This window comes from Magnolia sinica, chromosome 11 (assembly GCF_029962835.1).
Source record: "Magnolia sinica isolate HGM2019 chromosome 11, MsV1, whole genome shotgun sequence".
In the NCBI taxonomy this organism is placed as follows: Eukaryota; Viridiplantae; Streptophyta; class Magnoliopsida; order Magnoliales; family Magnoliaceae; genus Magnolia; species Magnolia sinica.
The window spans coordinates 42,710,268-42,729,550 of record NC_080583.1 but is presented as its reverse complement, the minus strand read 5'-3'; the positions used below and the strand labels follow the sequence as shown (position 1 = coordinate 42,729,550).

Below are 19,283 nucleotides of genomic sequence, written 5' to 3'. Positions count from 1 at the left end.
CGACCATAACCATTGCAACGGAAACACTGCATGTGCTCACTTCCCTTCGAACTAGTGTTGACTACATCCCCACCTTTAACATCTTTGTTATAGGTGGAAGCACCAGTTGGGGCTTTGGTCTGGCTCCCAAGGTTTGGTTTGGCTCCCTGAGGAGCAACCCGGCCATTGGAATCACGAAACCCAAACCGCCTCATGGTCAGTTACACTAGGTATCACTCAAGCTCCTCTACCCTAAGGTAGGCCTCCTCTAGTGTACCAACATCATGAGAGATGAGCTCACGCCTAATCTCAAGGCGCAGGCCCGTCCTAAAACAAGACGGGGTCACAGTAGGAGACTCATCGACATCACATCACATCACATCATGTACTCCTCATATCTCTCGATGTAATCCGATACAAACATCAGCCCTTGCCTCAAGGACTGCCGCTAGTCCAAAAGACGATCATGGTAGGAGAGCGGGACATATTTTTCTTTAAGTTCTTTCATCTCAACCCATGATGTAATGGGTTCATCTCCATGCCGTTCTACCTTCCGTTCTGTATTGGTCCAGAACAACTTGGCTTGACCTGTCAACTTCATCTTAGCAAACCTCAATCGACAACGATCTGACATATCATGCCACTTGAAGAAGTGGTCCATGTCGACTAGCCAATCAAGGATCCTTCTACCCCTTGTCCTTCCCTTAGAGGAATCCTTCTTTGGAGATAATAGCATCCAACCCCCAAACAAGTCATCAACCCCTTTGTAAGCCATGTTATACCATCTTTAATTTAAAGGAAAGAATTGGTTTATATTCTTTTCCACTAGTTAGAACAAATTCCAATACAAGGGATGGAGAACAGCATGAAGGCACCATGCAAAGAAGAAAAGGCAACATGAGTGATGCATTCGATCAAGGGATTTCATGATCTTGATGGATTGCGCTTCAAGACATTAGTATCCAATAAGCCCACAATGATTTCCTACAATCATAAATATCAACATTGGAGGATTTAATCACCCAAATCACTAGATAAATCCAAATTCCAGCAACTTGAACAATTCCCAACAAATATAATATGGTACCCAGAGAGCACAAATCAGCAATCAACAGTAATCTCCAGCGGTTGTGACAAGTCCAGCAATCCCAATACAGAATTCACAGCAACCAGGAATGAATTCCAGCAATTAAAAACGAAGTTGCTGTAATCAAAATAGTTATAAAAACAATATCAAAGTCACACGTATGATGGGTTAAGAGAGAGACATCTTCAACTTCATAAAACTAGAGAACCCAAAAGGTGAAAACCGAAAATGTCTGTAAGTTTTAGTCTCCAAGAGGAAAATACAGAAATTATCATAGAAGATACCCCATATGGCTACGAAACTGCCCTTTGTAACCCTCTTAAACAAACTCCAAAGCAGCTTAAACCTTGTGTATTGGTTTCAATCTCAACCATCAAGTAACTAATATTGAAAGGCTCCAAACAAAAGTAAAATAAGTCGTATGTAAAAACCTCAAGTAAATGCAAGGGGGGTCCATGTAAAAAATTCTGAGAAGGCTTTGAAGACTTCCAACTTCTATCCTTCAGCCCACATCCTAAAAACTAAGCGTAAACTACCATAATCTTCTTAATTTGCTACCAAAGATTCCAAAGACTCCATGTGAATGAGGAATAATCCTTAATAGTGTAAGCTCCAATCATATCCAGCCCTCAATCAGCCGCAATAAACCCCAAAGTGAAACAAAGGTGCTGGTGTCAGCATGCTGATGATGTCACCGCGACGTGAGCCATGTTCTTAATCATCCCATGGCTTGTGGCAGTGTTTTCGGTATCACCGATATCAGCCGATGTATCGATTATCGCAAGTTGGTGATGCTATAGTATCTAAAATAATTGGTGTCACAGATAATATCATGCAATATCGCAATATATCATTGAATATCGCACATGCTCCTTTATATTTTTTCAATGTATCAACAGTGGTGTCGATACATCGCCAATATCGCACAATTATACCGAGGCAGCACAGCCCCTTCTCAAAAAAGAACCCCAAAAAATCGATTTTGTTTTAAAAATTCCTCCATCGACTTCATTCTAAATTGATTTCGACCAGTCCTTGATAAATTGTTGGAAGAAAAACTTCACATTTGGGAGAACTCGCAATTAGAGGCTTCATGGGGCCGGTTTCAACATGGTGAGAGTATTTTGAGTTTTGATTTTTTTTTTTTTTTTTGGTAATATTTCGTTGAAATCAGTGGAAAATTGTTACAAATCCATGATTCTTCATGTTTTGTATAAAAAATCAAGGATTTTAGAGCTTTGATTTTGGGATTTGGGTGTAGGTGAGTTGATTTGAAGGAAATTGAGGAAACATTGAAATTTTCCTAATTTCTCCCTAATTGGTTGCAATCTTAGTGTTCAAACGCGAAATCAAACATGTAACTAGCTTTCTACTTCTTTTTTCTTTTCAATGTATCGCTTGTGTTTCCATATATGTATTCTTACATATTTTAATTATATGAAATGACTTTGAATATACTTGCATCAATTTAGTTAGACGGCACATAAATTAGGACCCTATACAAAGGAAACATATCATGTGCACTTGTTTTTTGTGATGTTTTGATTTCTAAGTGTGTGTTAATGTCTTTTTTAACAATCTTTGAAGTTTCATTGAAAAATTCAACCAATTTCCCAATGTTTCCCCAAGTTTCCTAACAACAACAATACATTACGCAATACCACTGATATATCCCATGCAATAATTGATATGCATCCGTATCGAAAGGTGCGATACATTACACGATAACGATACAAAAAATAAAAAATAAAACATTGGTTTGTGCCGCTCCCAAATACAGCCTCCCAATGGTCAGATCTGGCAAACAATTGACAAAGTGGACAAGCCATGAGAAACTGACACAGCACGATTATGGGAAACTGGATTTCTAGCAGCTATACTGCCCGGAAATTAATTTCATGCCCAATAATTGTAGAAATCTGATGCCCACTGAAGCATTTCATTCCAAACAACAATTTCAAGCAACTAGATTTGTTTGTTAGCAGACAATCAATAGAACCTTTTACTGAAAAAATGATATAAAGATTATTTGAAGAGGAAGGAAGAAGGATGGACAGTGGTGACTAGAGGGATAAGAACTTCTCTATGAGTAGTAGATGGCATGAAGTCTTACCACACATGGCAAAGAGTGCCCAAATTTCAAATCTCAAAAAACAACTCGAAGAAAATCCTTTTTCCCATTCACCTAAACATGTCTTAGTGTCATGCATATGGCACGTATATGTAACTATATACAGACCATCCTTCTCCAAAAAAAAAAAAAAAAAAACAGAATAGCAAACAAAACGTCTAAATAGGATCTTATATAGGATTTTAACAACTAGCTAAGGACCTTATAGTGCCAATTAAATGACGAGTTCATCTCATTATATTTAATCATTATAATGTATTATAGTTCATCTCATTTTAGTACTGAGGATTGAACCTTGAATCACTCACACACATTAAAATATAACCACTAATTTATATAAACTATGATTCCTATATGTAATTGATGTTACTAAAATGAAAGGAACTCATTTTTAAGTGGCAACTAAATATGCCCTAATTCTTACAATTGATAAGCATACAAACTAAACTAAACTAGAATTGTTTCTCCAATTTGGGGAAACTGCTAAATGTTTTTAGCTAAATAAGTAGTTAGGAAAGATAACTGCCACCCGTGTAACAGTCCAACCATGCATGTATAAGGCCCAAAAACAAGTGCAAACAGTGCAAAAGTATGGGTCCAGAATCTACTAAGGTTAACTATGCCACTCACCACACTGATTTAGCAGATTGTTAGTGTATAAAGGGCCCTCTTTGTCATTGGTACAAAATTGCATGATCTTGGGCTTGTTTGAAAGCTAACTCAATAGGCTTTCAAACAGGACCAATTTCACATCGTTCTAACTTCTTACATCTTTTTATGCTTAGAAAGTAGCCCACTAGAAAAGTGACCAAGATACTCAAAGGAAACTTGTTACACAAGTCATTCCTATTCTGACATTAACAACTATTTAAATAATAAAACCTATGGACTTGGCAAACCCCATAGCCTAATCAAAACGTTGGTTTTGTGATGGGGACATCATGCACACGCCCCCTCTACGCACGTATTCGAAGAGAAGGCGGGCCCCACTTTCGATTTGGATCGACGACAACATCTTTGGAGGGCCTCATAATTAGGGGGTTGCATTATGGAGCATTGGAGTGGACCCGATCATGACATAGATTCTTCCATCGGATCTCATGATCGTGGCCCACTACTTTAGATGATCTAGGATTTTGAGTTTTGACTATTTTGTTATTAGAAACATCATGAACGGCTTTGATTGCTTAGATTAGTTATTTTATCTACTTTAACTTTGGTATTAGTGTGTGTGCATGGCGCAAGGGTAATTTTGTCTTTTTGGGTTTAGGGTTTTCTTATTAATATAGTAATCCCCTGTAGGTATTGCAATGATATTTTATGAATAAAAATTCTTGCGTTTCTTCCTCTCTCTCTTTGGGTTGAAGAATTGAATTGGGTGTGAAGCCCTCCCTTCCTCGAAGGGATAACTATTGCGGTGCGAAGCCACATCTGCTCCAAATCATCTCCATCTTCTTATGCATCACCTCCATCACCCTCTACACCCCTTTCACCATCAGTTTCACCCTTCTTCGCATCCACGTTTTCTCCTACAGCAGTGCACAAACAGATTTTCAGATTCTGGCCCATCTGAGGGACTGAAACTTTGGCAGAGTACCACGCACAACCCATGTGCCGGATCGATGTGATATTTGCTATGGAGACAGCCCATCCCTGGTCGATCCAAGCCTAGAAGTCGGTTTCTGACTTTATGAGCCCCACACACGTGCCTGTCACGCACGTGCGTCCAGGCCCATCTGCTGTCCAGCGCACGTGGCTCATCCCAAGTTCTCTTTTTCCTCTATTTCCTTCTCTTTTGACTAAAAAAAAAACCCTTAATCCAAATCCCTAACCCTAAAAAGTCCCAAATCCCAATTATCCCCAACTTTCAACCATAGATTTTCCCCCAAATTGAAATTTAGTGAATCTCTTGAGTTAAGAACAATCCTTTGAAAGGATGGATGATTCTTACACTCCTTTGGGCTTGTTTAGCTTATAATCTTACTTGATCCAGCCCTAAAGTTGTGTAGGCTTGGATCCCCATAGATTCCCCTTTTTGAATGTTTGATAGGCGTAGGATGTGGAATTTTGTGGCTGTTTAAAATTGGTATAATCTCAAGCTTGATCTCTTGCATTCAATATTTAATTTTATGTCCTACATCAAATTTGGTATCAGAGCACAAGGTTTTCATAGGGGAATACAATGCGTGATTAGGGGTTAACTCATTTTTTTTTTATGCACCATGCCCATTCAGTTAGGGTTGTTTAGAGGTCCATAATTCATGATATAGGCTCCTGAAATTTCTGTTAACAGAAAGTTAGCAATTCACATTGCTGAATTTTCGGTTGTCTATTTATTTTGACAGTCATATTGCTGGATTTTTGTAGAGTTGCATAATTTCATCCATATAGCGTCCTATAGGTTCAACTAATGTCCTTAGGGTACATATAATGGAGTCTAGGCGCATATAGTTGCATCTTAGGACCCCTTGAGTTGTGTAATGCATGCCCGCACGTACTGGACGCAACTTTTTTCTGCACCCCATTATGAACACCAAGCAACTTACCGAGTCTCTTAGGAGAATAACCCAAAAGTTAGACACCATGGATGTAAGCATCAAAGTATCTTCGCAACAGGTTAATAATCGTTTGGACCAATTAGATGCACGCGTCCATCAAGTTGAAACATCCACCCAAGCAAACACCACTATTGGTGAAGATACCCAATCTCAGGCAGGTGGTCAGGAGGATAGACAAGGGAATGGGAGTGGCCAAGGAAATGGTCGTGGGCGCGCACCCATGCACCCACCCCGCGAGGGGCATCGTGATCATTATGACCCAGATGCACAACTCCTTAAGGGAGTTGGGATAGAGGCTCCTACATTTAATGGCCACTTGAACCCTAAAGCTTTTTTAAATTGGTTGGCAGATATGGACTACTATTTTGAATAGTACGACATGTCAGATGCTTACAGAGTCCAATTTACTAAGATGAAGCTTGTGGGCCAAGCAAAGAGGTTTTGGACTACCGTGGAATGAAAGAAAGAAAGGTTAAGGGAACCCTCAATAGTCCATTGTGAAGAAATGAAAGAAATTCTAAAAGAGAAGTACCTTCCTTTCTCTTATCACTTAAGGATGGTTGAAGATTGGTAGTCTCTTCGACAGGGTTCCATGAGTGTGGCTGAATACATTGAGAAGTTCGAAAAGTACTTGACCCGGTGTGAGGTTGAAGAGGATCCCATGCTCGCTCTTGCTCGATTTAAGACGGGCCTCCGTTCTGACATTAGGAGAGAGTTGCTCGCCAAAGACATAAACACTTTTGAACAGATGTATCAAGTGGTGTTGGAGGTTGAGCAATACCTCAAGGCATCTGTGGGAAGGCAGTTTGAGTCCCGTGATTCTGGCGCTAAGACTAACCCTTCTGGGGTTAAACCTGGCATTGGACATCAACACAAGCCTTCCAGCAGTTCTCAGTCCAGGCCCAAAGATGATAAGGGTAAAGGAGTTGTTGGGTCTAGCACGTGTAGAGGCGATGCGACTAGGTGTTTTAGATGTCAGGGGTTTGGTCACTTTGCCCACTAGTGTGGCATAAAAGAGGGCACCAAGGTGTTCTTTATTGATGGGCAAGTAGAAGTAGTGCCCCCAGAAAGTGACGATGAGGAGGAAGAATAAGAGCCAGTGGCGAGCCCTAGTGATAAGGAAGAGGGAGTGCAAGAGACTGCAACACTTGCAGTTGTTTGTTGCGCCTTTGCACAAGCAAAGAATACCGACGATTGGCACAGCAATACGATTTTCTATACCTACGCAAAATGTAGTGATAAGAGTTACAAGATGATCGTGGATAGTGGTAGTTGTGTCAATGTGGCATCAACTAGCACTGTGAGCCATTTGGGCTTGAAGCTTGAAGCCCATCCTCAACCCTATAAAGTGTCTTGGGTTGATGAGACTTCCATTCCAGTCTCGCACTATTGTCTTGTTCTTATTCAGTTTGGATCGTATAAAGACACTCTGGTGTGATGTTGTTCCCATGGATGTTGGCCAGATCATTTTGGGTAGGCCCTAGCTCTATGACAGGGATGTCATCATATTTGGTTGTTCGAATGTCTGTACATTTTGTTTTGAGGGCAGGAAAGTCAAGTTAAATCCTCTCCCACCCTAGAACACAACTGGAAAGGAGTCCACCACAAAGAGTGGTGTGAGCGGCTCAAAGGAATTAAAGAAATCGAAGTCCAAGTCTAAGCCTCTCCATATTCTAAATGCCAAAGACTTTGAGCAAGAGACTGAATCGGACTCGATGGTGTACATCCTTGTGGCTAGGGAGAGTGCACTAGAGGCAAGGTGTAGAGTTACCCACTGAAGCCATACCAGTAGTGGATAAGTTTTGTGATATTTTTGTCGTAACGGCGATATGGGGGCGTAACGGCCCGTAACGGCGTAAAAAAATTTTTTTACCAAAAAAATATAAAAAAATATGTATTAAATCTGGAATATTCTAAGCATTCCAAATATGCATTCATTTATAAATTGGAACATGTTTATGGTAGTGTAATGGTCCACTCTTTGGTGAGAAGCTGTATCAGACTGTCTGATTAATTTTTGAATCAAGTAACCTGAATTTGACTACAAAATGTATATATTTAATTTTCTAAATATCTAATTTATATACTTAACAATTTAATATCTTTCTCCCAGTAGTTCTTTAAAAAAATTAGCTGGCATTGCCAATTTCGGGCTGACTTGAAGGACCAATCTATGCCCCAAATTAGCCTCAAATTCATGCAATTTATTGTCATTATCCCACTTATGTATTAGTGGACATTTATTGGATAGTGAATCATGAAAAAAATCAAAAGGCCCTATTTTAAAAAATAAGAGTACACAAAATAACAATTAAAACTATTCAAATAATTTGATTTTGGCATTGTGAGTTAGCAATTGCAGTTTATTATTTAATTGGTAAATTTTAAGTTAATATATGTCTTTTTTTCAACTTTTTAAAGGCTCAAATTAGGCAGGACTCGGATTGTGAAGTGTAGCACACATGTCAAAGTTTTTTGGGCCCCACCCATGATGAATGTGTTATATCTAAACCGTCCATTCATTTGACGAGATCGTCTTAAGGCTTGACATGAAAAATAATACTGATCTAATTATCAAGTGGACCACACTGCAAAAAGCAGTGGGGGATTAAACGTCCACCATTGAAAACTTTTTTGGGATCACAGAACTTTTAGATCAATATGAAATTTGTTTTTCCTCTTCATTCAGGTCCTTTTGACCTTATGAACAGATTGGATGGAAAATAAATGTTACGATGGGCCTACGAATTGTTTAACGGTGAAAATCATCATCTCCGCTGCTATTTTTGGTGTGGTCCAGACGATCTTTGGATACGATTCATTTTTTAGGTAATGCTCTAAAATAATATTTAAAAATAGATGAACGGTGTAGATATAATAAATACATCACTGTGGAGCCCATAAAACTTTGATCTCCTTTGAACCGTTCGTACAACTCGGAGCTCGAGGAGTGTCAGCGCTCGTCTCAGCGTGACACGTACCTACAGCAGCTTACGCCTGCAAAAAAAAAGGAGAGAAGGAAACCGAAAAGAAAAAAGAGGGAAAGAAGAGAAGAAAAAAGAGGGAAAGAGGGAAAGAACAGAGAGAGAGAGAGAGAGAGAGAGAGGGAGGGAGAGAGAGAGAAGGAGGAGGAGGAGGAGGAGGAGGCCACAGCCGCAGCTGTAGCAGGGCCGCAGCCGCAGCCGCAGCAGGGCCGTAGCAGGCCGAGAAGAAGAAGAAGAAGAAGAAAGAGAAGAAGAAGAGGAAAAGAAAGGAAAAAGGTAAGGTTTTTTTAATTTTTTTTCTTTTTTTTTTTTCCAAGGCCCGTAACAGCCGTTACAGGTCAGTAACGGTCGTTATGCCCATAACGGCCGTTACGTGTACAAAAACGGGACTCGACCGATATGGCCCCGTATCGCGTAACGGGTACCACCGTTACCGTTACGTATCGGCCGTTACGGCCGATACGTAACCGTTTTGGGACACCCTGACTAGAGGCTAGTGTAGAGTTATCTACTGAGGCCATTCAGGTAGTGGATGAGTTTCGTGATGTCTTTCCTGATGATCTACCGGATGAGCTTCCTCCTATGAGGGATATAGAGCACGCCATTGATTTAGTCCCTAGGGCAACTCTACCAAACCTTTCTCATTACAGAATGAACCCAAAGGAGCATGCAGAGTTGAAGAGACAGGTTGATGATCTCCTAGAAAAGGATTACATTCGAGAGAGCACAGATCCGTGTGTCGTGCCTACCCTTCTTACACCTAAGAAGGATGGCACACAGAGGATGTGTGTTGATAGTAGGGCCATCAACAAAATCACAAGCAAGTATCAGTTTCCCATATTGCGTCCTGACGACATGTTGGACATGATGGCCAACGCTACTATCTTCTTAAAAATTGACCTTAAAAGTGGTTATCACCAAATCCGCATACACCCTGGTGACGAGTGGAAGATGGCCTTCAAGATGATGGATGGGTTATATGAGTGGCTAGTCATGCCTTTTCGACTGAATAATGCCTCGAAGACCTTCATGCGTGTGATGACCCAACTGTTGAGGCCCTTCATGGGGAAGTTCTTGGTCGTCTACTTTGATGATATCCTGATTTATAGCATGACTAAGGAACAACACTTCAACCATTTGAGGCAGGTTTGTGGGATCCTTAGAGCCAAAAAATTGTACGCCAACCTAAAGAAGTGTGTGTTTATGTCTAACGGTGTTATCTTCTTAAGTTTTGTTGTGTCAGCTGAAGGTGTGTCAGCGGATCCCGAGAAAGTCAAGGCCATTATCAATTGGCTTGAACCCCGTAATATTCACAAGGTGCGCAACTTTCACGGCTTGGCCACCTTTTATAGGCGGTTTATTCAAAGTTTCAGTTCCATTATGGCTCTCGTCACGGATTGCATAAAAAAATGAGAGTTTCAATGGACGAAGGCAGCTTCGAAGGCCTTCAATGAGATAAAGGCTAAGATGACTGAGGCTCTAATCATGCAACTTCCGGATTTTTCGAAAGCTTTTGAGGTCGCATGCGACACATCAAGAGTTGGTATAGGAGTACTTAGTCAAGAAGGGCACCCTGTCGCCTTTTTTACTGAGAAATTGAATGAGGCGAAGCAAAAATACTCCACCTATGACAAAGAATTCTATGCGGTAGTACAGTCGTTGCGCCACTGGCGTCACTATCTATTGCCGCAAGAATTCGTCTTGTTCTCAGATTACGAAGCCTTGAGATATCTGAACTCTCAGAAGAAACTAAACCCTAGGCACGCCAAGTGGGTCTAGTTCCTTCAAGAGTACACTTTTGTGCTTAAGCACAAGGTCGGAGTAAAGAATAAATCTGCTGACGCATTGAGTCTTCGAGTCGCATTACTCAACTCCACGACTGTCAGAAAGGATTATTTTAAGTGCCCAAATTTAGAGTTGTGTAAGCATCGTTATTAGAGAGTCCGTAAGGAGCTAGTATTAAGTATTTGATATTGGACGGATATTTGTTTAAGAGTGACCGTTTGTGCATACCTCGCACCTCCCTCTGCAATTTTCTTGTCTGGGAGTTACATTTAGGAGGGGTTGCAGGTCATTTTGGTCAAGACAAGACCATTAACCTAGTGGAGGATAGATTCTATTAGCCAATCCTCAAGCGAGACATGGCCAAAATTATAAGGCAGTGTCGTACTTGTCAACTGGCAAAGCAGAAAAAGCAGAATAGGGGGCTATACACGCCTTTGACAGTTCCATACGCCCCTTGACAGGGCATTAGTATGGACTTCGTACTTGGGCTCCCCAAGACCATTCGAAAACACGATTTCATATTTGTTGTCGTAGACCGTTTTTCTAAAATGGCCCACTTAATCCCTTGTTCGAAGACCTCTAACGCATCCCATGTTGCCAAATTGTTCTTTAGTGAGGTTGTCAAACTTCATGGGTTACCCAAAACCATAGTGTCTGACCGTGACGTACGGTTCATGAGTTATTTTTGGAAGACATGGCATATGATGAGTACTAGGCTCCAATATTCTTCTACCTACCACCCTCAGACTGATGGTCAGACTGAGGTGATCAATAGGAGCCTAGGAAATTTGCTCAGGTGTTTAATGGGGGAGCACACTAGGACGTGGGACATTACACTACTTATCGCCGAGTTTGCATTTAATAGTTCTGTCAATAGATCCACAGGTTTAAGTCCTTTTGAAGTCATAACTGATTATGAACCTAAAAAGCGTATTAATCTTGTCCCCATGTCCCTATCCCATAGGCCATCAGAGTCTACAGAGTCCTTTGCACATCATATTCATTCATTGCATCAAGAAATCAGACGAAAGATCAATACTAGTAATGAACAATACAAATTCTCTGCAAACCAACATAAACGATTCAAGGAATTCAATGTAGGGGACTCTGTGATGGTCCGCATCATGCCAAAACGGTATCCTCAGAAAACCGTTCGAAAATTACACGCGCGCAGCGCTGGACCATTCAAAATTATAAAACGAAACGGTCCCAATGCGTATGTTGTAGATCTTCCATCTTCCATGGGAATTAGTTCCACATTCAATGTGGAGGATCTAGTTTCATTTCAAGAGACCACTGACACATTGTCCAGCCTTTCACCTAACCATCCCAGTTCCCCAGATCTTTCCCTTGACCCATGGCTTCTTCCCGACCCATCTTCCTAGCCTTTACCTCCTATACCTACCCTTCCCACCAAGGTGTTACAGCCACCACCATTATTGTTGTGATACGGGCCGTAACGACCGTTACAGCCACATATCAGTCGTTACGGCCGTTTTTTATTTTAAAAAAAAATTGTTGTTACTGGAGCGTTAGGGGACCGTTACGGCCCATTTTTTTGTAACCGCCGTTACGGCCGTTTCAACCCCGTAACGCGTAACGGTTATGACCATTACCGTTATGTAACTGCCGTTACATAACCGATTTTGAATACCATGCTTCCCACATCCAGAGAGGAGATAAATGATATTTTAGACCATCAAATTACATCGACGTTGGACGGCGGTTTTTAATAGTACTTTGTCAAGTGGAAGTCGCACCCATCTTCAGACAGTACGTGGTTCACTGAGGAGGAGCTTCAGAGACTTGATCCAGACATCTTGGAGCGGTTCAGGAACTTTGTTTCGCTAATGGCGAAACCTTCGTAGCCGGGAAGAGTTGATGAGGACATCATGCACACTCCCCATCTACGCACGAATTCGAGGAGGAGGCGGGCCCCACTTTCAATTTGGATCGACGATGACATCTTTGGAGGGCCTCATAATTAGGGGGCTGTGTTATGGAGCATTGGAGTAGACTCGATCATCACATAGATTCTTCCATCAGATCTCATGATCGTGGCCCACTACTTTAGATGATATGGGATTTTGAGTTTTGACTATTTTTATTATTAGAAACATCGTGAACGGCTTTGATTGCATAGATTAATTATTTTATTTGCTTTAGCTTTGGTATTAGTGCGCGCATGGCGCAAGGGTAATTTTGTCTTTTTTGGGTTTAGGGTTTTCTTATAAATATAGCAATCCCATGTAGGTATTGCAATGATATTTTATGAATAAATTTTTTTGCGTCTCTCTCTCTCTCTCTCTCTCTCTCTCTCTCTCTCTCTCTGGGTTGAATAATCGAATTGGGTGCGAAGTCCTCCCTTCCTCAAAGGGTTAACTACCGTGGTGCGAAGCCACATCCGCTCCAAATCATCTCCATCTTCTTACACATCACCTCCATCACCCTCCACACCCCTTTCACCATCAGTTTCACCCTTCTTCGCATCCACGTTTTCTCCTACAGCAGTGCACAAACAAATTTTCAGATTCTGCCCCATCTGAGGGACTGAAACTTTGGCAGAGTACTACGCACAACCCATGTGTCAAATCGACATGAGATTTGGTATGGAGACAGCCCATCCCTAGCTGATCCTAGCCTAGAAGTCGGTTTTTGACTTTGTGGGCCCCACACACGTGCGGATAACCTGTCACACATGTGCGTCCAAGCCCATCTGCTGTCCAGCGCGCGTGGCTCATCCCGGGTTCTCTTTTTCCTTTATTTCCTTCTCTTTTGATTTTTTTTTTTATTAAAAAAAAAAAAAACCTTAATCCAAATCCCTAACCCTAAAGAGTCCCAAATCCTAATTATCCCTAACTTTCAAACCCTAGATTTTCCGCCAAATTGAAATTTAGTGAATCTCTTGAGTTGGGAACAATCCTTTGCAAGGATGGATGATTCTTACACTCCTTTGGGCTTGTTTGGCTTATAATTTTACTTAATCTAGCCCTAAAGTTGTGTAGGCTTGGACCCTCATAGATATCCCTTTCTGAACGTTTGATGGTATGTAGGATGTGGAATTTTGTGACTATTTAAAATTGGTATAATCTCAAGCTTGATCTCTTGCATTCCATATTTAATTTCATGTCCTGCATCATTTTGGTCTAGATATGTCATCAAACTCTTAACCTGATCCAGATCATAGATCAAGCCAATCTAGATGGTTGGATGGTCCAGATCTCTGATTGGCCAGATCAGGTGGCCTAGATACATCCTTTCATAGATCATGTATGATCCTTGAAGCATCAATGGCAATGAACTATTTCCATAGTCAAGCCTATAATTATAATGTGTACCTTAACCAAATGTGCGAGGAAGAAGAAAAGAATAAGGAAGAAGATGAGAATTGACTTTGAGAGAGAAAAGAGAGAAGACAAGGAGGAAGGAATGTTGTTATTTCTCTGCCCAAAGAGATAATAATGCACTCCCTTATAATAAGCACCTACAATAATGCTAGGGATAACCTACAATCAAAACAGAAAACAATAATGATAGAGATAACCCACAATTAAAAGAAATAATTGAAAGAAACAGGTTTGCATTTGAAAATGGGATTTGAATTTGAGAATGGTGCTGCCACGTAGGATGTAAGAAAGAGATCTCATCATCCCACTGTCCATTAGAAGAACCTTGTCCTCAAGGTCTAAAGTTAGGAAAGAGACTCACCCAAGTCTCCCACGTGGCATCTTTCAAGGTCATCAGGCGTAGGATCCTCTTCCGACCAATCTCCTTCCATGAGAAAGTGTTGTTTGGTTTTGCAGCGATGGCATCAATGGTACTGCTCATCGCAATTAAAACACAACTCCGACTACATCATTCCTTCATTTCAAATGGTGTAAGGTGTTTGATGAGAATGGTAGTTGGAATCGTGGATTGCTTGAGTGTGGAGTATGGAGAGATGATTGCGGGAAGAAAACACTCCATGCGGGAACAGTTGGATTTATGGGCTAAAGCGACCTTTTCTTACACTAATCATGCTAATCCGATCGCCTTGATTAGGGAAGTCGAATGAAAAAATTTGAACTGACCTTTAATATTGTCACACAACCTCCGACTATGTTATCAATCATAAGGGGTTTAGGTAGTTTAATTGTGAGGTTAACAAAACGTTCAAATTCGTCTTCGTACTCCTGCACTGATCCATGTTGTTGCAGCTGTGACAACATTTTGCCCGGACATGTATACTCCATAGAGCCAAGCGGAACACAGATAGTAGATTTGAACTCGTCCCACATCCATGTAGCTATGATATCTTCCATAAAATTATACCACTGAATTGCATTGACTTCAAGGTAGAACACAGCTAATCCAATCTTCTCATGCACAGGGGTCTGGTTATAGCTAAAGAAAAGCTAAGCTTGATAGATACAGTTAAGGGAGTCCTCCCCATTGAAGCAAGGAAAATTCACCAGCATATATTTAGTCTGCAATGTAGAAGAACCATTGGAGATGTGAGCAGCAACGGAGGTGGATGGTGTGTTTGGGGTGTCTAGATTGCCTTGCCGGTGTTGAGTCGCAAGAGTATCTGCAAGGTGTCCTCCAACTCTACACTATTTTGGTTGTTCTTCTCCTGAAATCTAGCCCAAGTAGCTTGTTGTTCCTTAAGATCAGCTATGTATTGTGACGTTTGAAGTAGTAGTTCTGTAGCTTCGATATTCATTTTGTCATGGTCACCATTTGAATTTCAAGCTAGTTAACAGAATGTTGTATTCTACTCATAATGGATAAGTATGCTCTAATACCAGATGATGTGTGCCTTAACCAAATGTGTGATGAAGAAGAAAAGAATGAGGAAGAAGATGAGAATTGAGAGAGGAGAAAAGACGAGGAAGAAGGAATGTTGTTATTTCTCTGCCCAAAGAGATTACAATGCATTCTCTTATAGCAAACGCCTACAATAATGCTAGGGATTACCTGCAATTAGAATAGGCAACAATAATGATAGAAATAACCCAAAATTAAAAGAAATAATTGAAAGCAAGGAATTTGAATTTGAAAATGGTGCTACCACGTAGGATGTAAGAGAGAGATCTCATCAAATTCCTCCTCTAAACATAACCAAGATGCATGCACTCAAACCGCAATGAGTGGCGAAAATGCCCAAATAAGTGTACAAGATACACGGCACTCAAGACTGTTGGGCCCATGATTTAGTGATCTAGACCATTGGTATGCTGGGCCCCACCATGGAGGACCACACCCAAAAAGTCTCCCAGGCTGACAGATTAACCAACCACCAAGCTCGCTTCATTCCTACAGGACTGAAATTGGAATGCTACAATCATCCCATCAAGGAGGAATGTTTTGAAGGGGCATGGTCCATCCAATGTGAGGCCTAACAGGCCAATGGTCTGGATCATAAAAACATGGGCCGCAATTGCAATAAAAACATAAAAGCCAAAAGAAAGGACGTATTACAGATGAACGGCTGACGAGCTGAGAATTGGACGGTTGAAAGATTCGATCACCCAACCTCTGATGCGAAGTCCAGACCTACCATCCGTTAGCGCTTCCGCTCCTGTGGCCTTCAGTTCGTCCTCCTCCTTCTCCTCCTTCTCCTTCTCCTTCTCCATTTAGCAGTCGTTTGGATGCGTGGAGTGCTCGCTTCGCTTCTAAGACTAAAAGCATTTTTCCAAGTCCTGGACATAGACTTGTACGTGTCCCCTGTTTGGATGCTCAGATTTCTTGGACCGCGCCTCAGTGTGGCGCCCTGGACTTTAATGAATCCCCCTGTAATCGTAAGTTCTGTGGAGCCCGATTTTATGTTTGTGTTATATCCACTCCGTCCATCCATTTTGACCGCTCGTGAATGATAAAATGAGACAGTTCCATGAATCAAGCGGGCCACATCTTATGGAAAGGTGGGGATGGTAAAGTAAGCCGTTTGAAACCTTCCTTGGTTATCATCCTTGATATTTATATATCATCCAACCCGTTAATAAGGTTATTCCTGCTGGGATTCTGGCCTGGGCCATGGCCTTTGATTAGAGGGTCCCACGATGCAGATGCCTTAGCCCAAAATTCTGGCCTGGGCCATGGCCTTTGAAACAAATGAACAACTAAGAAAAAATACTTTGCGGTCAGACTTGTTCGGTAAACTGTGGCCCACCTAGTGTATGAATTGACATTATTTTGTTTTATTTTCTTTCAAATGGGCATCTGCACTATATGGGATCTATTAATAAGGGACCGTTCAATATGTGAACCACCATCTTATATCTCTACTCTCTCTCTTCCTAGTAGCGCCAGTCTCACAGGGATAGGGGCAAAGGTTTAGTGGACCATGGCTCGCCTAAGGCCAACCTGGTTGACGCAGGGGAGGATGTGATGAGGTTAACCACAGTCTTCCTCAGTCCATAGCTACCTTAAATATACTTTCTCAAATTCATGAGACGAAAGAAGAATATTTCTAAGGAATTGATTTATTGAATTAATGAATAAATAAAAACGAGTTTAACACCCTATGAATAATCATAAACAAACCATAAAAACGTAATCAAAGAGTTCTAATTAAATTAAGAAACAAATTTATAAAATAGCGTAAATTTTCCATGCCCATTGACTTGTCAATGATGTCGTTGACAGGTCCAGTCGACAAGTCAAATCAGCCAACAAGTGTCCAGAGACTTCAATAAAAAATTATGTGATTTTCGATTTGTCGACCTATCTAACTAGATTTTGACATATTGATAAGATATGTTAACCTATATAAACTGACATAAACCAGACAACAAGCAACCTGGAATGTGTGGCGCAATTTTAACCTACAGACTAGATTTGTTGACCAGTTGAACTATGCTAAGTGTGTTCAATCATTCTCGACTTCTTTTCTTTGGTTTATCTTTGCTATGAACGAGTCCACAACCCATTCTACATTAGTCCCCTCCACTTCAAAAGAACTCTTCCTCAAGTTATTTGTCGGATTCGGTTCATGATACGCATATAGGTCCACCACGTAGATCGTGTGTGAGATCTCTATATCTTTAGGAAGATCAACAACATAAGTATTGTTATTTATCATACAAATGATGGGTATCAATCCAATCTTCTTGTTCTTTAGCTTATTATACATCTCAGTAAAATTTCTCTTTGCGCAGATGAACCATCACATTGAATACCTTTAAACGCGGATGCATATAGCCTTCTCCTTGTACTTGTCATTGGATGCCTTTAACTGGGTTTGAACATCAACTTGTACTCTTATAATTTTGTCCACCATATGTTTTGTGACAAAGCTCATGCCCGGGAGTTTGGGCAAGGGAACCAAATTAAGGGTGTATCAAGGTACTTGTCCGTACACAATTTCAAATGGGGACTTACCAGTGGAACGGTTCCACATATTATTAAATGTGAATTCTGCCTGAGCCAAAGCCAAATACCGGTATTTAGGTTTATCATCTGAAATGTATTGTATAAGGTTTCCAAGTGTACAATTCACTACTTTGGTCTGTCCATTAGCTTGCGGATGATATGCACTGTTGAACTGTAATTGGGTGTCAAATTGTCGCCATAAAGTCCTCCAAAAATGACTAGGCAACTTAGTGTCATGATCCGAGGTGATGGATTTTGAGACCCCATTTAGTTGAACTTCTTGGAAAAATAGATTTATAATGTGTGTAGCATCAAGAGTTTTCTTGCATGGGATGAAATGTGGGTCATCTTGAAAAATCAGTCAACTACGACAAAGACAGAATCCACACCATGTTAGGTCCGTGGGAGACCTAGCACAAAGTCCATAAATAAATCCTCCCAAGGGTTGTTGAGGATAGGGAATGGAGTGTGTAGTCCCATGTTTTGTGATTACCCCTTGGATGTTTGACACGTGTGACACCATTGCACTGCTCTTCTCACATTCCATTTTAATTATGGCAAATAATAACGTTCTTCCAAGAGAGTTATTGTCTTATCTTGCCCTAGATGTCGTTGAGGCCACTTCCATGTAGGTCTTAGATGATACGGACTCATAAAGAACTCCATGAAATACACAAGTGATTTCCTTTGAAGAGGAATCCATCCTGAATGTGGAGGTTGCTGGGTTGACCTTCCTAGCATCCGATCCACGTGTCCTTAAAGTTATCATCGTTAACATATAGATCTTTAAGGTATTCGAACCCAACAACCTCATTGCTCATGGTGACTAACAAAGTTGCATGTCGGCTAAGTGCATCAACCACCTTGTTTTGTTGCCCAGACTTATGCTTGAGCACAAATGTAAATTCTTGCAAGAAGGAAATCCACCTAGCATGCACACGATTCACGTTAGTTTGGCTATAATGAATTTGAGAGCTTGATGGTCTATGTAAAGGATGAATTCCCTCTGAATTAAATAATGTTGCCGATGTAGCAGTGCCTAGACCACTGTGTACAAATCAAGCTCATACATCAACCACTTTTTACATGCATTACTAAGTCTTTCACTATAAAAGGCTACTTGTCTGCCTTCTTATGACAAAACTCCCTAAATTCTAACATATGAAGCAGTGCACTCAACATCAAACAATTGTCGAAGTTGGGAAGTATGAGAATTGGGATTATGGACAATCCGTGTTTGATTTCAGTAAAGTTCTTGTCAACTTTGTCAGTCCACTAAAATGGTCCCTTCTTCATAGAATTTGTAATCAGTGACATAATGGTGTTGCAATTCTTCACGAACCAATGATAGAATGTCACCAACACATGAAAAACCCATACTTTATGGATGTTTGTTGGAACAAACA

At 40.8% G+C, this 19,283-nt stretch overlaps 1 protein-coding gene across 7 annotated transcripts in view; it reads right to left on the bottom strand.

Annotated features, from left to right (window-relative positions):
• LOC131219067 (TIP41-like protein) overlaps positions 1 to 16,204 on the bottom strand; it is an 89,719-nt gene extending 73,515 nt beyond the window's left edge. For 2 of the 7 annotated variants that reach the window (XR_009157985.1, XM_058214045.1), the window contains exon 1: positions 15,985 to 16,200. Coding sequence is in view for 6 of the 7 variants with exons in the window: in XM_058214045.1 (XP_058070028.1) it covers positions 15,985 to 16,139 (155 nt within the window). In the remaining variant the exon portion in view is untranslated. Of the gene's footprint in view, positions 1 to 15,984 lie in introns of all 7 variants that reach the window. The other 5 variants (XM_058214050.1, XM_058214049.1, XM_058214044.1 and 2 more) reach the window with 5 other exon arrangements.
• Between the last annotated feature and the right edge of the window lie 3,079 nt (positions 16,205 to 19,283).